The sequence below is a fragment of the Oncorhynchus mykiss genome, chromosome 31, assembly GCF_013265735.2.
Source record: "Oncorhynchus mykiss isolate Arlee chromosome 31, USDA_OmykA_1.1, whole genome shotgun sequence".
NCBI lineage: Eukaryota > Metazoa > Chordata > Actinopteri > Salmoniformes > Salmonidae > Oncorhynchus > Oncorhynchus mykiss.
Window position 1 is genome coordinate 12,660,744 of NC_050571.1, and position 15,778 is coordinate 12,676,521.

General features: G+C 44.0%; 1 protein-coding gene across 1 annotated transcript; it reads right to left on the bottom strand.

Moving 5' to 3' along the window:
• Positions 1 to 9,362: 9,362 nt before the first annotated feature.
• Positions 9,363 to 12,285, bottom strand: LOC110504594 (homeobox protein MSH-D-like). The gene is made up of 2 exons (XM_021583356.2): positions 11,762 to 12,285; positions 9,363 to 10,835 (listed from the first exon to the last, which is right to left on the bottom strand). Exons 1-2 carry the CDS (start codon positions 12,126 to 12,128, stop codon positions 10,384 to 10,386), a joined length of 819 nt encoding a protein of 272 aa, XP_021439031.2. The 5' UTR covers positions 12,129 to 12,285; the 3' UTR covers positions 9,363 to 10,383.
• Between the last annotated feature and the right edge of the window lie 3,493 nt (positions 12,286 to 15,778).

The window sequence follows — 15,778 nt, forward strand, 5'->3', positions numbered from 1 at the left end:
AAGTATTTGCTTGTTAATTGGCTGGAAAATTAAATTAAAACCAGTAGTCATGAGTGCAAACAATCTGGTTTAATTTGAAGTTATACATTTGAAATGATTTCTGTTGGTGTTTACATTAAAGGGATGAGGGGGGCTTGCCGGGTCCTCCATATTACATCACAGCCCTGAAACATTTTCCCGACATGACTTCGGAATTCTGATCAGTTTTATGTAATAACGCAAAGAATATTTGATGACATTTGATGCGTATGCAAATCCATATGTTACATGTGGTTACGTTTATGCTAGCTCTCGAACATTCTTCCTTCTCCCTACAGTTCTCAGCCATTAGCTTCCCCCACGACTGGCTCAAGTGAACTACAATCCCAACGCTGTGTTTTAACATTTAGAAACATCACTAATAATTACATGCGCTAAGTCTTTCGAAACATGATCTTTTCATCAGTGAGAAAGAATCCTTCAAATAAAAATATACACTTCCTGTAGCAGTTACAGATCCAGACAGATATGAGTGCCTCCGTCCAATCAAACTACACTTCCTGAGTCATGCTTACAGATAGGTGTTTGGAGCATGCTGGATAGCTAATGAGCACAGGTGGCCTCTTGTCTTCCGCCTGTTTTCCTGTAACATGAAGTTATGGCCGTGTGGGAACACTAACCGTATCAGGGTGTGTATTTTTGAAAATTATTCCTCGCCCGAAACCGTACGGCAAGCGATGCGCGTTGACGTTCACATTGAGCATCGGGGGTTCTTTAAAAAATGTACTTGTACAACACACGCCTTCGTCCAATGACTCTTATGTGTACCCCCTGTATATAGTCTCCACATTGACTCTGTACCAGTAGAATAAACATAGCCCTTGTTCATGGCTCTCAGTTCCATTACATTACACATAAGAGCCTAGTGGTTAGAGCGTTTGGCTCGAATCCCCGAGCTGCCCCTGAGCAAGGCAGTTAACCCACTGTTCCCTGGGTGCTGAAGACGTGAATGTTGATTAAGGCAGCCCCCCCCCCCCCCCACCCCCCACTGCACCTCTCTGATTCAGAGAGGTTGGGTTAAATGTGGAAGACACATTTCAGTTGAATGCATTCAGTTGGACAACTGACTAGCTATCCCCTTTCCCTTGAAGTAAATCAGGTGTTAAATAAGTCCATGTGTTCCTCCTACCCAGTCACTGTGAGAGAGTCTCTCCATTCCATTGTCAGTCTATGAACAATCACATTCAGGACAAATCAGCTGTTGGGTCAATGAGGGTCAAAGATTATACTGTAGACAAGCCTGTTAACAGCCAGTCAAATATATCAGCCATTTGTTCCTCTCTTTCTTATTGTCATACAATGTATAGTGTCAGGGATATTGAATTACAATCCTGGGTAGTAAGGTTAAAACACTCCGGGTAGCCATGAGACTCCTGAACAGCTAATCAAAGGGCCACCCAGAACCCTCTTTTACGGTGGTGCTACTCTGTTTATAATCTATGCATAGTCACTTTACCTCTACCTACATGTACATATTACCTCAATTACCTCAACTAACCGGTGCCCCCGCACATTGACTCTGTACCGTAACACCCTGTATATAGCCTCCACATTGACTCTGTACCGTAACACCCTGTATATAGCCTCCACATTGACTCTGTACCGTAACACCCTGTATATAGCCTCCACATTGACTATGTACTGGTACCCCCTGTACATAGCCTCCACATTGACTCTGTACAGGTCCCCCCTGTATATAGTCTCCACATTGACTCTGTACAGGTACCCCCTGTATATAGTCTCCACATTGACTCTGTACAGGTCCCCCCTGTATATAGTCTCCACATTGACTCTGTACTGGTACCCCCTGTATATAGCCTCCTCATTGACTCTGTACTGGTACCCCCTGTATATAGTCTCCACATTGACTCTGTACAGGTACCCCCTGTATATAGTCTCCACATTGACTCTGTACTGGTACCCCCTGTATATAGCCTCCACATTGACTCTGTACTGGTACCCCCTGTATATAGCCTCCACACTGACTCTGTACTGGTACCCCCTTGTATATAGCCTCCACACTGACTCTGTACTGGTACCCCCTGTATATAGCCTCCACACTGACTCTGTACTGGTACCCCCTGTATATAGCCTCCACATTGACTCTGTACCTACACATTGACTCTGTACCACATTGACTCTGTACCGGTACCCCCTGTATATAACCTCCACATTGACTCTGTACCTCCACATTGACTCTGTACCACGTTGACTCTGTACAGGTACCCTCTGTATATAGCCTCCACATTGACTCTGTACCACATTGACTCTGTACAGGTACCCTCTGTATATAGCCTCCACATTGACTCTGTACCTCCACATTGACTCTGTACCACATTGACTCTGTACCGGTACCCTCTGTATATAGCCTTCACATTGACTCTGTACCGGTACCCTCTGTATATAGCCTTCACATTGACTCTGTACCGGTACCCCCTGTATATAGCCTTCACATTGACTCTGTACCGGTACCCCCTGTATATAGCCTCCACATTGACTCTGTACCGGTACCCCCTGTATATAGTCTCCACATTGACTCTGTACCGGTACCCCCTGTATATAGCCTTCACATTGACTCTGTACCGGTACCCTCTGTATATAGCCTTCACATTGACTCTGTACCGGTACCCCCTGTATATAGTCTCCACATTGACTCTGTACCGGTACCCCCTGTATATAGCCTTCACATTGACTCTGTACCGGTACCCTCTGTATATAGCCTTCACATTGACTCTGTACCGGTACCCCCTGTATATAACCTCCACATTGACTCTGTACCGGTACCCCCTGTATATAGCCTCCGCATTGACTCTGTACCGGTACCCCCTGTATATAACCTCCACATTGACTCTGTACCGGTACCCCCTGTATATAACCTCCGCATTGACTCTGTACCTCCACATTGACTCTGTACCACATTGACTCTGTACCGGTACCCCCTGTATATAGCCTCCGCATTGACTCTGTACCTCCACATTGACTCTGTACCACATTGACTCTGTACCGGTACCCTCTGTATATAACCTCCACATTGACTCTGTACCGGTACCCCCTGTATATAACCTCCACATTGACTCTGTACCGGTACCCCCTGTATATAACCTCCGCATTGACTCTGTACCTCCACATTGACTCTGTACCACATTGACTCTGTACCGGTACCCTCTGTATATAACCTCCACATTGACTCGGATAGTTCCATCCGTAACGTCACAGAGAAACACCAGTATTCTCTGGATGACCTGGCCAGAGAAGGAACAGAGACTTAACATTCTCAGACAGAAATAGCCAGAGGGATACTAGGAGTATGAGGAGAGTAGCTCTTTTTCTCTCTCGCTCTGAGCAGCTGTGTAATTAGTTCAAATCAGTCTCTTTCTCTGCAAGGGGTCCGTTGAGTCAACTTCCAGCTCCCTAATCAGACCGCTCCGGATCTGATAGTATGGTTTCAAAATATTCTCTCTCTTTCACACCCTCTCTCTACACCCCCCCCCCCTTTCTCGTACTCACTGTGTTTCATAATCTCTCTCTCGAAGAGTCCCAAAACCCAGTGGAGATACGATCAGCCCCCGTGCGCTGACACACTAACTAGATCTCACAGTCTCACGTCAGAATTAGACGTTCATCCATGTTTCTCAAACTTCAAATTTCAACGTTGTGAAGTTTATGGCATTTTTCTCCCAAATGGTTCATGTAAGTGTTAAGGTTTGGGATAGGCTTAAAACAAAAATCACAAAACAACTTTCTATAACTGGGTTCAAACTTACAACATTTGGAATCAGAGGTAGATGCTTACAACCATCTGCCATCCCCGACATTCCGCCATAGAAAAACCGAAACATACTTGAAGGTAACGTCATCTCACAACGTCCTCAGACAGGGATGGACGCCTAATACTGACTTGTACCACAGGTGACCTGGCTGGACATACTGCAGGCTGTTTGGAGTAGAGATGTACTTCTTTACTCCAGATGGAACAACGTGGGAGGTATAATACACCTGGTATCAGAACCCAAATCTCTAGCTGCCAGGATAAAGAATAAAGCACTGATTGTTCAATGAAACACAGCTGTTCACACACGCGCACACACACACACACACACACACACACACACACACACACACACACACACACACACACACACACACACACACACACACACACACACACACACACACACACACCTGTTCACTGTAGCAGCTTTGAAGAAACAGATCAAAGTGTCTACCCTAATGACAGCACTTAAAAGAACACAGACTCTTTCTTCACTTCTCCAATACCTCTACGTGGGGATAGCTGGGGTGGTCTGGAGGTGGGGATTGCTATGGTGTTCCGGAGGTGAGGATAGCTGGGGTGGTCCGGAGGTGAGGATAGCTGGGGTGGTCCGGAGATGGGGATAGCTGGGGTGGTCCGGAGGTGGGGATAGCTGGGGTGGTCCGGAGGTGAGGATAGCTGGGGTGTTCCGGAGGTGGGGATAGCTGGGGTGGTCCGGAGGTGGGGATAGCTGGGGTGTTCCGGAGGTGAGGGTAGCTGGGATGTTCCGGAGGTGGGAATAGCTGGGGTGGTCCGGAGGTGAGGATAGCTGGGGTGGTCAGGAGGTGAGGATAGCTGGGTGGTGGTCAGGATGTGGGGATAGCTGGGGGGTGGTCAGGAGGTGAGGATAGCTGGGGGGTGGTCAGGAGGTGAGGATAGCTGGGGGGTGGTCAGGAGGTGAGGATAGCTGGGGGGTGGTCAGGAGGTGGGGATAGCTGGGGGGTGGTCAGGAGGTGGGGATAGCTGGGGGGTGGTCAGGAGGTGAGGATAGCTGGGGGGTGGTCAGGAGGTGGGGATAGCTGGGGGGTGGTCAGGAGGTGAGGATAGCTGGGGGGTGGTCAGGAGGTGGGGATAGCTGGGGGGTGGTCAGGAGGTGGGGATAGCTGGGGGTGGTCAGGAGGTGGGGATAGCTGGGGGGTGGTCAGGAGGTGGGGATAGCTGGGGGGTGGTCAGGAGGTGGGGATAGCTGGGGGGTGGTCAGGAGGTGGGGATAGCCGGGGGGTGGTCAGGAGGTGAGGATAGCTGGGGGGTGGTCAGGAGGTGAGGATAGCTGGGGGGTGGTCAGGAGGTGGGGATAGCTGGGGGGTGGTCAGGAGATGGGGATAGCTGGGGGGTGGTCAGAAGGTGGGGATAGCTGGGGGGTGGTCAGGAGGTGGGGATAGCTGGGGGGTGCTTAGTTCTATGTAAAAAAATATGTATATTTTTCTTCATATCTAAGCATATCTCTTGAGCTGTCTGTATCCTTTTGACTGGTGTTTTTTTTAAAGAAACTAAATATACTTCTCTGCTAAAATCTGAGTAAAACATGGAAAGGAATGTGAGTCTTATTCAGTACATTTAGTTATTGCTTGCTTTTCTAAAGTCTACCAGTCTTGCCAGCAGGAATGCCAGCTAAGAAAGTTAGACAAGCCACTCGAACTTGATTGATAGCCTGATATGTCTTCTTGGTAGCTAGTTATGAGATTGGGAGATGGGGAACCTATCTGGGCTAGCTAAAGCCAACCTTCTAAAATAGCTATAAGTGGCTAGTAGCATTACAGAGAAACAACATGTATTAATATAATATATATATATATATATATATATATATATATATATATATATATTAAGCAGGACAAATATGGCTAGTAGCATTACAGAGCTAGTAGCTAGCAGTGGCTAGTAGCATTACAGAGAAACAACAACATACATATTAATACAAATCTGAAGGGGCATGTGCCCCTGTGCGCCGTTTGGGCATGCCCTGCCTCTTCTTCATTTCCTTTTATGTCCCATTTCATCATGCAACTATACCGAGCTCCCTTGTGTACACTGAACTTAAAATATGTGTAATTATTTTATTTTATTCAATGGAATCTCTCCGTTTGGCTCCTGACTTCACACTGAGCCGCACATCAATCACACAGATTCGGAGAGGAGGGTAGGGATGAACTCAGACTGGGGTATTTTCACAGCTAGAAGAGTGCTTTCAATTGCTTGCTTTGTGGTGAATGCAGTGATCAGTCTGTTTCTACCAGGCTGTGAATGTGCAACAGTCTCTATATTGCATTGGAAAATACAAACAAAATGACATTCATTCACGTTATTACCTCAATTGACTGGTGGTTGACAACATCACAGTCCTGCCTTGCACCTTAGAGGGAAACAAAGTGATCGACTGCAGTTCATTGTTCAGATATGCAGTAATATAAAACTGGGATTATCATAAAGGATTTGACTTCCTTTACTTGTTCAAGTTTATACTATGATCTGTTAGTCTTCAACGCGTTGTCATGGTTCCACCTGTCACCTGAGATCTACCTAACCACATCACAGTTAAGAGTTTTGAATGTTTATGTCTTCAGATCCTATATACTGTTCATTCTCTCTAGCCTAACACTAACCCTAACACTAACCCTAACCCTAACACTAACACTAACACTAACAATAACCCTAACACTAACCCTAACACTAACACTAACCCTAACACTAACCCTAACCCTAACACTAACACTAACAGTAACCCTAACACTAACACTAACACTAACCCTAACACTAACCCTAACCCTAACCCTAACCCTGACCCTAACAATAACCCTAACAGTAACACTAACCCAAACAGTAACCCTAACAGTAACCATAACACTAACAATAACCCTAACACTAACAATAACCCTAACACTAACCCTAACACTAACAATAACCCTAACACTAACCCTAACACTAACAATAACCCTAACACTAACACTAACCCTAACACTAACACTAACCCTAACACTAACCCTAACACTAACCCTAACACTAACAATAACCCTAACACTAACACTAACCCTAACACTAACCCTAACACTAACAATAACCCTAACACTAACAATAACCCTAACACTAACACTAACCCTAACACTAACCCTAACACTAACCCAAACACTAACAATAACCCTAACACTAACACTAACCCTATCACTAACACTAACACTAACACTAACCCTAACACTAACCCAAACACTAACCCTAACACTAACACTAACACTAACCCTAACACTAACCCTAACACTAACCCTAACACTAACCCTAACCCAAGGGAGATGAGCTGGCACAGCAATACATAAAGAGAGCCAAGCTGATGACTCACTGTGCCATAACCGACTAGCTACATCTGGCGGACGTTGGTAAAACTGCAGGACACAAAATGTATTTTTCATTTCTTTTGTCAAATACAGCCAATCATTTTCAAACGAAACATCATTTCACTATATATACCAGTTATATCAGACAGTCAGTGTACCATACAGTGGAGCCAGCTCTCTCTCTCTCTGTGTGTGTGTGTGTGTGTGTGTGTGTGTGTGTGTGTGTGTGTGTGTGTGTGTGTGTGTGTGTGTGTGTGTGTGTGTGTGTGTGTGTGTGTGTGTGTGTGTGTGTGCGCGTGTGTGTGTGTGTGTGTGTGTGTGTCAGTAGATTGATAAGTGAGGAAGGGAGAATCAACCCACTCATATAATATCCCTCAACTCCTTATCACTAAAGACACATGTAATTTCCCACAGCATTGGACTCCGAATCAGAGGATAAGCACAATTAGGAATGTGCTGGGTTGAAATAGAGCTCGGAATTTAGCACAGTTACAGAGTTCAAGAAGAGAGAGAAGGTGTGTTTATCAAAGCTCTACATGTTGTGGATGGATACAGGCAAACTCAATGCATAGAACTGAGTCTCTGTGTTGCGAGGAACACATGCCAACAATCAACTCAATGAGATGTGTTATTTGCAGAAAAGGTACAATTTTCAACGTGTTTAAAGTCAATTAAGCGATGTAAATATGAGTCCCAGGATAAATGCACCACTTTATCTGGCCACCCAGATGTGTGGGGTCACCACACACAGACTCAAACACACAACCTGACCCCAGATCTGTTTTTACTTTAATCAACTCCTCTAGTCAGGCTGCAGTTAAGGTACATACAGATCTGGCACCAGGCTTCCAAAGACATTCACACTGCTTTAGCAATAACCTGGATTGTATTCACTAAGCAACAGATAGAAGTAGACTGAAACAGGGAGGGACTACCTGAACTTTTCCAATAAGCAAAGTTTGTTTTTATTTTCTGTTGCAAAGTGTTTCGCTACGGTTTTCCCTAAGGAATACAACCCAGGGCGGTTCAGTAAGACCCTCAACATTTAGCTACACATTCTTCAGTTTAAAGACTTGAATAATTAGGCGTTTAAAAATAATTAGGCGTTACATACCATAGATGATTGGTCTAATGTGTTATGGTTTCGTATGAAATGACATCGGTTCATTTGTTCTGAGACCGCCAGCTTGAGGAAAAGCCTCAGAGGGGGAGGGGCCGACTTCAAAGTTCCCAAACATTATTACAGTAATAATACACCTAGTTATTAACTGACCTAACTGGTTAAATACAACTAGCTATTAGCTGACCTAAATGGTTAAATACACCTAGCTATTAACTGACCTAACTGGTTAAATACACCTAGCTATTAACTGACCTAACTGGTTAAATACACCTAGCTATTAACTGACCTAACTGGTTAAATACACCTAGCTATTAACTGACCTAACTGGTTAAATACACCTAGCTATTAACTGACCTAACTGGTTAAACACACCTAGCTATTAACTGACCTAACTGGTTAAATACACCTAGCTATTAACTGACCTAACTGGTTAAATACACCTAGCTATTAACTGACCTAACTGGTTAAATACACCTAGCTATTAACTGACCTAACTGGTTAAATACACCTAGCTATTAACTGACCTAACTGGTTAAACACACCTAGCTATTAACTGACCTAACTGGTTAAATACACCTAGCTATTAACTGACCTAACTGGTTAAATACACCTAGCTATTAACTGACCTAACTGGTTAAATACACCTAGCTATTAACTGACCTAACTGGTTAAATACACCTAGCTATTAACTGACCTAACTGGTTAAACACACCTAGCTATTAACTGACCTAACTGGTTAAATACACCTAGCTATTAACTGACCTAACTGGTTAAATACACCTAGCTATTAACTGACCTAACTGGTTAAACACACCTAGCTATTAACTGACCTACTGGTTAAATACACCTAGCTATTAACTGACCTAACTGGTTAAACCTCCCTCACCCCCTAATGCTAAAACCTCCTTTATACCTGGCTCTAACATGCGTCCTTTGTCCTGATCTACACATGGCATTAAAATGTTTTTCTTATTCGTCCACTGTGTCCGCATTGTGACCAGATTTCCTGGTCACTTCCTGTATGCAAAATATTTGACAGCTATTCTTTCAAAATAATGTTTATTTCTTTTAAGACACATTGATGCCATAAGTCAATGTTTCCACCAGTCAATGATTTTAAAAGGGCAGGAGAATGATAATTGAAATGGTTTCACTGTCCAGATCTGTCTACCTTTGTATGTCTGACTACCTTCGGACGTGGTCAGGAAAATCAGATCAAAATGTGGTCTTTCAATCATCTACACCTGTCTGAAAATGTGGGCACAATCAGAATGTGGACAAGATAACAACAAATTATAAATGTTAGAACCGGGTATAACAGGGCTTGAATCTTACTCACTCTAAAAGACATATTAGAACAGTTACCCCCTAAATGAGGTGAATTAGACTGTACTACACATGTTTTAAAGCTCCAGGTACAAAGGTAAAGATCCTATCAAACAATCAGATCGATACAAGATTAAACAATCCACTTCCATATGACATTGTGGAGAATTTAAGCAATTTGTTATTTGCATTTACCAGACATTGTAGAAGCATAATAAAATGAATTGAAAATAGAAGAGATGTTGAAGGTAAACTCGCATATCAAGACAAGAACAGCAAATAACATTTTATTTTCAACATCAGACCACAAAATATTTACACTTGTAGATACATTTCATAAAATATATATTATATTACATTTATTTAATAAATATGTTATTACAGAGCTAATCTAGTATTTTGGGAGTGATCAGACACACGGTGGATCAGTATCCTACGAAACGATCCAACAAACTTTGGCAAATACAGCACAGGTCAGGAGGTCAGGGCTATAGAATAAATGAACAATGACACTGCAATGGAGCTTGTACTATGGGTGTTGGAACTATGGGGTGTTCTGATGCGCTAAGCTCTTCCGTAACAAACCAGGGAACACAAGCTACCGTATAACCATGCACACTTCCACATCTGTTGAATATATCAAAGTTGGTCCAGCACAATATATTCAAGGCATCCCTGAGAGTTAGGGTATAATTTGAAATCTTGTTGTGAGGTTCATCGCAATCGCACGCACACACACACACACACACACAAACCTTTCAGGACAGGTGGAACAGTCCGTACCCCATAGGTGAGGTGTACACCCCCAGATGTGGTTCTGTTTTTAACAGAGGGGTGCGTCTGAAGGGGAACCCCTGTCCTCCGTACATCCCTGAGACCCACCCACCCAGACTGACACAGAGGGGAAACGGCAGCGAGGAGAACCCCGGGTGATAGAACCCCGGCTTGGATCCAACACCTGCGGCGGACATCTTGAGTTTCTCCGCCTCTGCCTCCTGCAGTCTCTTGGCTTTAGCCCGTCGGTTCTGGAACCAGATCTTGACCTGGGTCTCTGAGAGAGACAGGGAGGAGGAGAACTCAGCCCGCTCAGCGATGGACAGGTACTGTTTCTGATGGAACTTCCTCTCCAGGGACAGGAGCTGGGAGGTGGTGAAGGGGGTCCGAGGCTTCCTGTTGGTCTTGTGTTTCCTTAAGGAGGGACTGAGCTGGTCTGGAGGGAGGGAGGGAGGGAGAGATGTATCATTAAAGGCATAATGAGTGTTTGTGGTATTTGTCAACATCCATTAGCCTAAATATGTCACTAATAGACAGAAAGAGAACATTAATCAAAATACACTGTACAAAACATTAAGAACACCTGCTCTTTCCATGAAATACTGTAGACTGACCAGGTGAATCCAGGTGAAAGCTATCACCCCTTATTGATGTCACTTGTTAAATCCACTTCAATCAGTGTAGCTGAAGGGGAGGAGGCAGGTTAAAGAAGGATGTTTAAGCCTTGAGACAATTGAGACATGGATTGTGTATGTGTGCTATTCAGAGTGTGAATGGGCAAGACAAAAGATTTAAGAGCCGTTGAAGGGTATGGTAGCAGGTGCCGGGTGCACCGGATTGTGTCAAAAACTGCAAAGCTGCTGGGATTTTCACACTCAGCAGATTCCTGTATGCATCAAGAATAGTCAACCACCCCAAAAACATCCAGTCAACTTGACACAACAGTGTCATTGGAGTCAACATCCCTGTGGAATGCTTTCGACACCTTGTAGAGTGTGTGGCCTGATGAATTGAGGCTGTTCTGAGGGCACAAAGGGGGATGGAACTCAATATTAGGAAGGTGTTCCTAATGTTTGGTATACTCCGTGTATATACACAAATACATACATTTAGCCTTCTCCCCTGATGATATGCAGTGTTTTGAATGGTTATAAAGAACTGATATTGATCTGTAGACAGTGTACAATAGTTTTCTAGTATTCTAACTCAGAAAGTTATATTTTTTCCACATAGGCTACAACTTCTAAAATACATTAGTAAACATACATAATGGATATTTCCCAATTGATCAGCATGGGACAAAAAGTTACCAGGCCATAGGCTTTTCAATAACCCTTCTACATAATAAGGTTGAGCACTTACTGAGCACTGGAGCCAAATTGGACGCAAAGTCCCCTGGTTCCGACGTCTCTGATTTAACTGTCGAAGAAGACGGGTCAAAGTTGTGAGGAAAGTCTTCTGTACTAGACGCCTCTCTGGACACCGATTTAGAGTAATTCCCCAGGGGAGATATTATCGTACCGCTGTGGCGTCTCCCTCGGTCGCCAGGAGTTATTCTATCCAACATGATCGCATCCACACTGAAAGGTAAAGGTGATTCGGGTTTTTTGTGCTCCTTGAGCTGCGTCGGTGGTCGAGGAGTGCCCTCATAGGTTGAAAATCCATCTGTCGAATCTACTCGAGAATCCATGCTTCTTATTATGCCAAAATAAGATGTTGACGAACACATTCAATTTGTCCTAAAGGTAATAATAATATGCGCATCTCAACTGTTATCCGCGGAGAGGACAACAACTTCTCAACTTCTGAAGTCTGTGTCTAAACTCATGAGAACACTTGTTTATAGCACTGGAACTTTCAACCAATTCAAACCCTGACAAAACTATAGAAGAGGAAGGAGACCTGTGATTGGCCTGTGAGTTTCGGGGATTTGGGTGTGGTCCTGGGTCTTGAGGTTAAAGACACCCTCGAGACAGACTACACGCAGGGTAAACACGAGGTCGAGTAAATACGAGCCTAATTTACAGCTAATTGCGTGAGAAGGAGAGGGAGGAGGAGGAGGTGGATGGAAAATTGAAGAGAACTATTTTTCAATTGTTGCTCCCTCAAAGAAGGCTATTCCAAAAAATATGTAGATTAAGCCTGCTTTCCCCCGTTTTCCCAGAATAAAAAAATATAATTTATATTTTAAGAATTAATATTTTGAAAAATATTCTACATTCAACAAATGATGGGCATTAATGTAATACGATGAAAAATATTACATTTAATAAAATACTCTATCAGTGCAGTACATAGACAGCAGGTTGGCTGACAACATCATGAAATTGATGCACATGCATCCATGGGGCTGAAGGCCTTGTGTTGTTATGATTCTGAACGGTCAGATAGCTAGCAACAATGACAAGAAGCTGTCACGTGGGGAATCGTAGATGACTCGTTTCAGCTTGTTATTGATACCATGTCTTGTTTTGACGTATGCTAATACAGGTAAAATTCACTAGCAGGCTAACCAACAAGTGTAACAATATTTTTGAGAGACAACAAATGCTGATTTTGCGAATCTATTTATGTTTTCAATAAACATTTGGAGAATAAATATAGTTTACATGTGGTCAACATTCCAGTCACTCTAAACCAACCATCTGTTTTTCCCCAAAGTTGTGCATGCCTCAGTTTTGTTCCCAAACAACCCACCCGTCTACTCATCAATAGAAACAAGGCAACAGTAAACATGTCATCCCCCACAAATGCTGCAGTGCCCTGTTGGGCCAATTGAGATATGGCGTGTGACTAACACATTTCTGTTTATTACTAAACTCCCGCCTTGGGGCCAATCAGTGTACTCTTGTAAATGCCAGATCTCTATGGAAAGATGCATCATTTATCCAAGTTTCGTCCAAATTGGGCTAGTGCTGTCTGAGATATCACATGTGATGAACGTACGGACGGAGACAGAGCCACAGTCCCCTCCCCAATTTCATCATGGGGGACAATCATGGGAGTGTTTTTGCCAGGGTTATCCCAGTGCAGACTAGTCCAGTGCTGCTGATAGGGGGGCTGATTCTAGTGGTATCTTAGAGGCCTTCTACTGTATCACCCTCTCGGCTATTAGCTTGATTCTGTGTGTGTGTGTGTGTGTGTGCACGCGCGTGCGTGTGTGTGTGTGTGTGTAGGCCTATGTGTCATCACAACTTGTCTCTGGGCGTCGGTCGGTGGCAGAAAGATGAAAGCGGATCAGAGAGACAACTCAACTGTTGTGTTACCACATCTCTGGCATCATGGAGCCCTGAGTCTCTCTACTCATGTTGAAACTCGCTATGACCTCAAATACCACTTTGGTAGTTAATCACAATGGTAATCAATAAGAATTATGTCAGTCAGCCAGGGTCCCAAATGGCACCCTATTCCCTATGCAGTGCACTACTTTTGCTCAAGGCCGATAGGGCTTTGGTCAAAAGTAGTGCACTATATAGGGAATAGGATGCTATTTGGGACGCAATCAGTTTGTTTTTCTACTTCAAACCTCATCTCAGCTCACTCACTCCACTGTGAGAGCGAGGCATTTGGAGAGGGCTGATGGTTGGAGGCAAGCAGGTTAGTAAATGACTGTCATTACATAGTTGTTATTAACACCTTGTAATTAGGCGTGTGGAATCCGGCTCCTTTAAGCAGGATTTAAGGGTAATGAAGGTAAATTACTACCTTCCTGAGGTGTGTGGCGCCCATTCACAATAACCTCAGTCTATCGTCTCACAGACTGAGCAGAGCTGTCAGGCTAGGGAGTGTGTCGGTGTGTGTGACTGTTTGAAGCTCAGATATACACTACATGTCCAAAAGTATGTGTGGACATGCTCATCGAACATCTCATTCCAAAATCATGGACATTAATATAGAGTTCGGTCCCCCTTTGCTGCTATAACAGCCTCCACTCTTCTGGGAATGCTTTCCACTAGGTGATGGAACATTGCTGCTGGGACTTGCTCCCATTCAGCCACAAGAGTATTAGTTAGGTCGGCAACCAATGTTGGGCGATTACGCCTGGCTCGCAGTCGTCGAACCAATTCATCTCAAAAGGGTTCGATGGGGTTGAGGTCAGTGCTCTTTGCAGGCCAGTCAAGTTCTTCCACAACGATCTCGACAAACTATTTCTGTATGGACCTCACCTTGTGCACGGGGGCATTGTCATGCTGGAACAGGAAAGGGCCTTCCCCAAACTGTTGCTACAAAGTTGGAAGCACAGAATCATCTAGAATGTCATTGTATGCTGTAGCATTAAGATTTCCCTTCACTGGAAGTTCACTTCACCATGAAAAACAGCCCCAGACCATTATTCCTCCTCCATCAAACTTCACAGTTGGCACTATGCATTGGGGCAGTTAACGTTCTCCTGGCATCCGCCAAACCCAGATCACTCTGTCGGACTGCCAGATGGTGAAGCGTGATTTATCACTCCAGAGAACGTGTTTCCACTGCTCCAGAGTCCAATGGCGGCTGAGATTTACACCAACAAACTGACGTATTGGAAAGGTGGCATCCTATGACCGTGCCACGTTGAAAGTCACTGAACTCTTTAGTACGGGCCAATGTTTGTCTATGGAGATTGCTTGGCCGTTTGCTCGATTTTATACACCTGTCATCAACGAATCCACTAATTGGAAGGGGTGTCCACGTGCTTTTGGCCATATATTGTACCTGTAGGCCTTGCCCCAGTACATAATAATAATAATAATTATAATAATAATTATAAATATCATCTGTCATCCAAAACAAAGTGTCTCTGTCCTGTAGAGATCAAGGACGCTATTCAAACAAACGCATAATATGGAAAATCTAGAAATGATGTGTGACTTTCACCACTAAGGCCTTTTTATTGCCTTACCTCCCTAATCTTACTACATTTGCACACACTGTATATAGCTTTTTCTATTGTGTTATTGACTGTATGTTTGTTTATCCCATGTGTAACTCTGTGTTTGTGTTGCACTGCTTTGCTTTATCTTGGCCAGGTTGCAGTTGTAAATGAGAACTTGTTCTCAACTGGCCTACCTGGTTAAATAAAGGTGAAATCAACTGCGCTCACACCCACACACACACACACACACACAAGCGAGAGAGAGAATCATGAAGGCCTAATGATGCAGGGGAGAGCGAGGGGCTGACACCGCAACACTAATGCTCAACTGATTACAGAGCACAGTCCAGACACACTGGAGGCACTTACGTGTGTGTGTGTGTGTGTGTGTGTGTGTGTGTGTGTGTGTGCGTGTGTGTGTGTGTGTGTGTGTGTGTGTGTGTGTGTGTGTGTGTGTGTGTGAATCAATGTGTTTACACCACTATGCAGCCCCAGCCTCATGTAAACACATGCAAATCAATTAA

What these genes read in the sequence shown, in the direction of transcription:
- LOC110504594 (XM_021583356.2), bottom strand. Translation starts at nt 12,128, where the DNA reads ATGTGTTCGTCAACATCTTATTTTGGCATAATAAGAAGCATGGATTCT. An exon ending in CAATTTGGCTCCAGTGCTCA is followed by an intron (nt 10,836 to 11,761) that starts GTAAGTGCTCAA and finishes CCCTCCCTCCAG; the next exon opens with ACCAGCTCAGTCCCTCCTTA.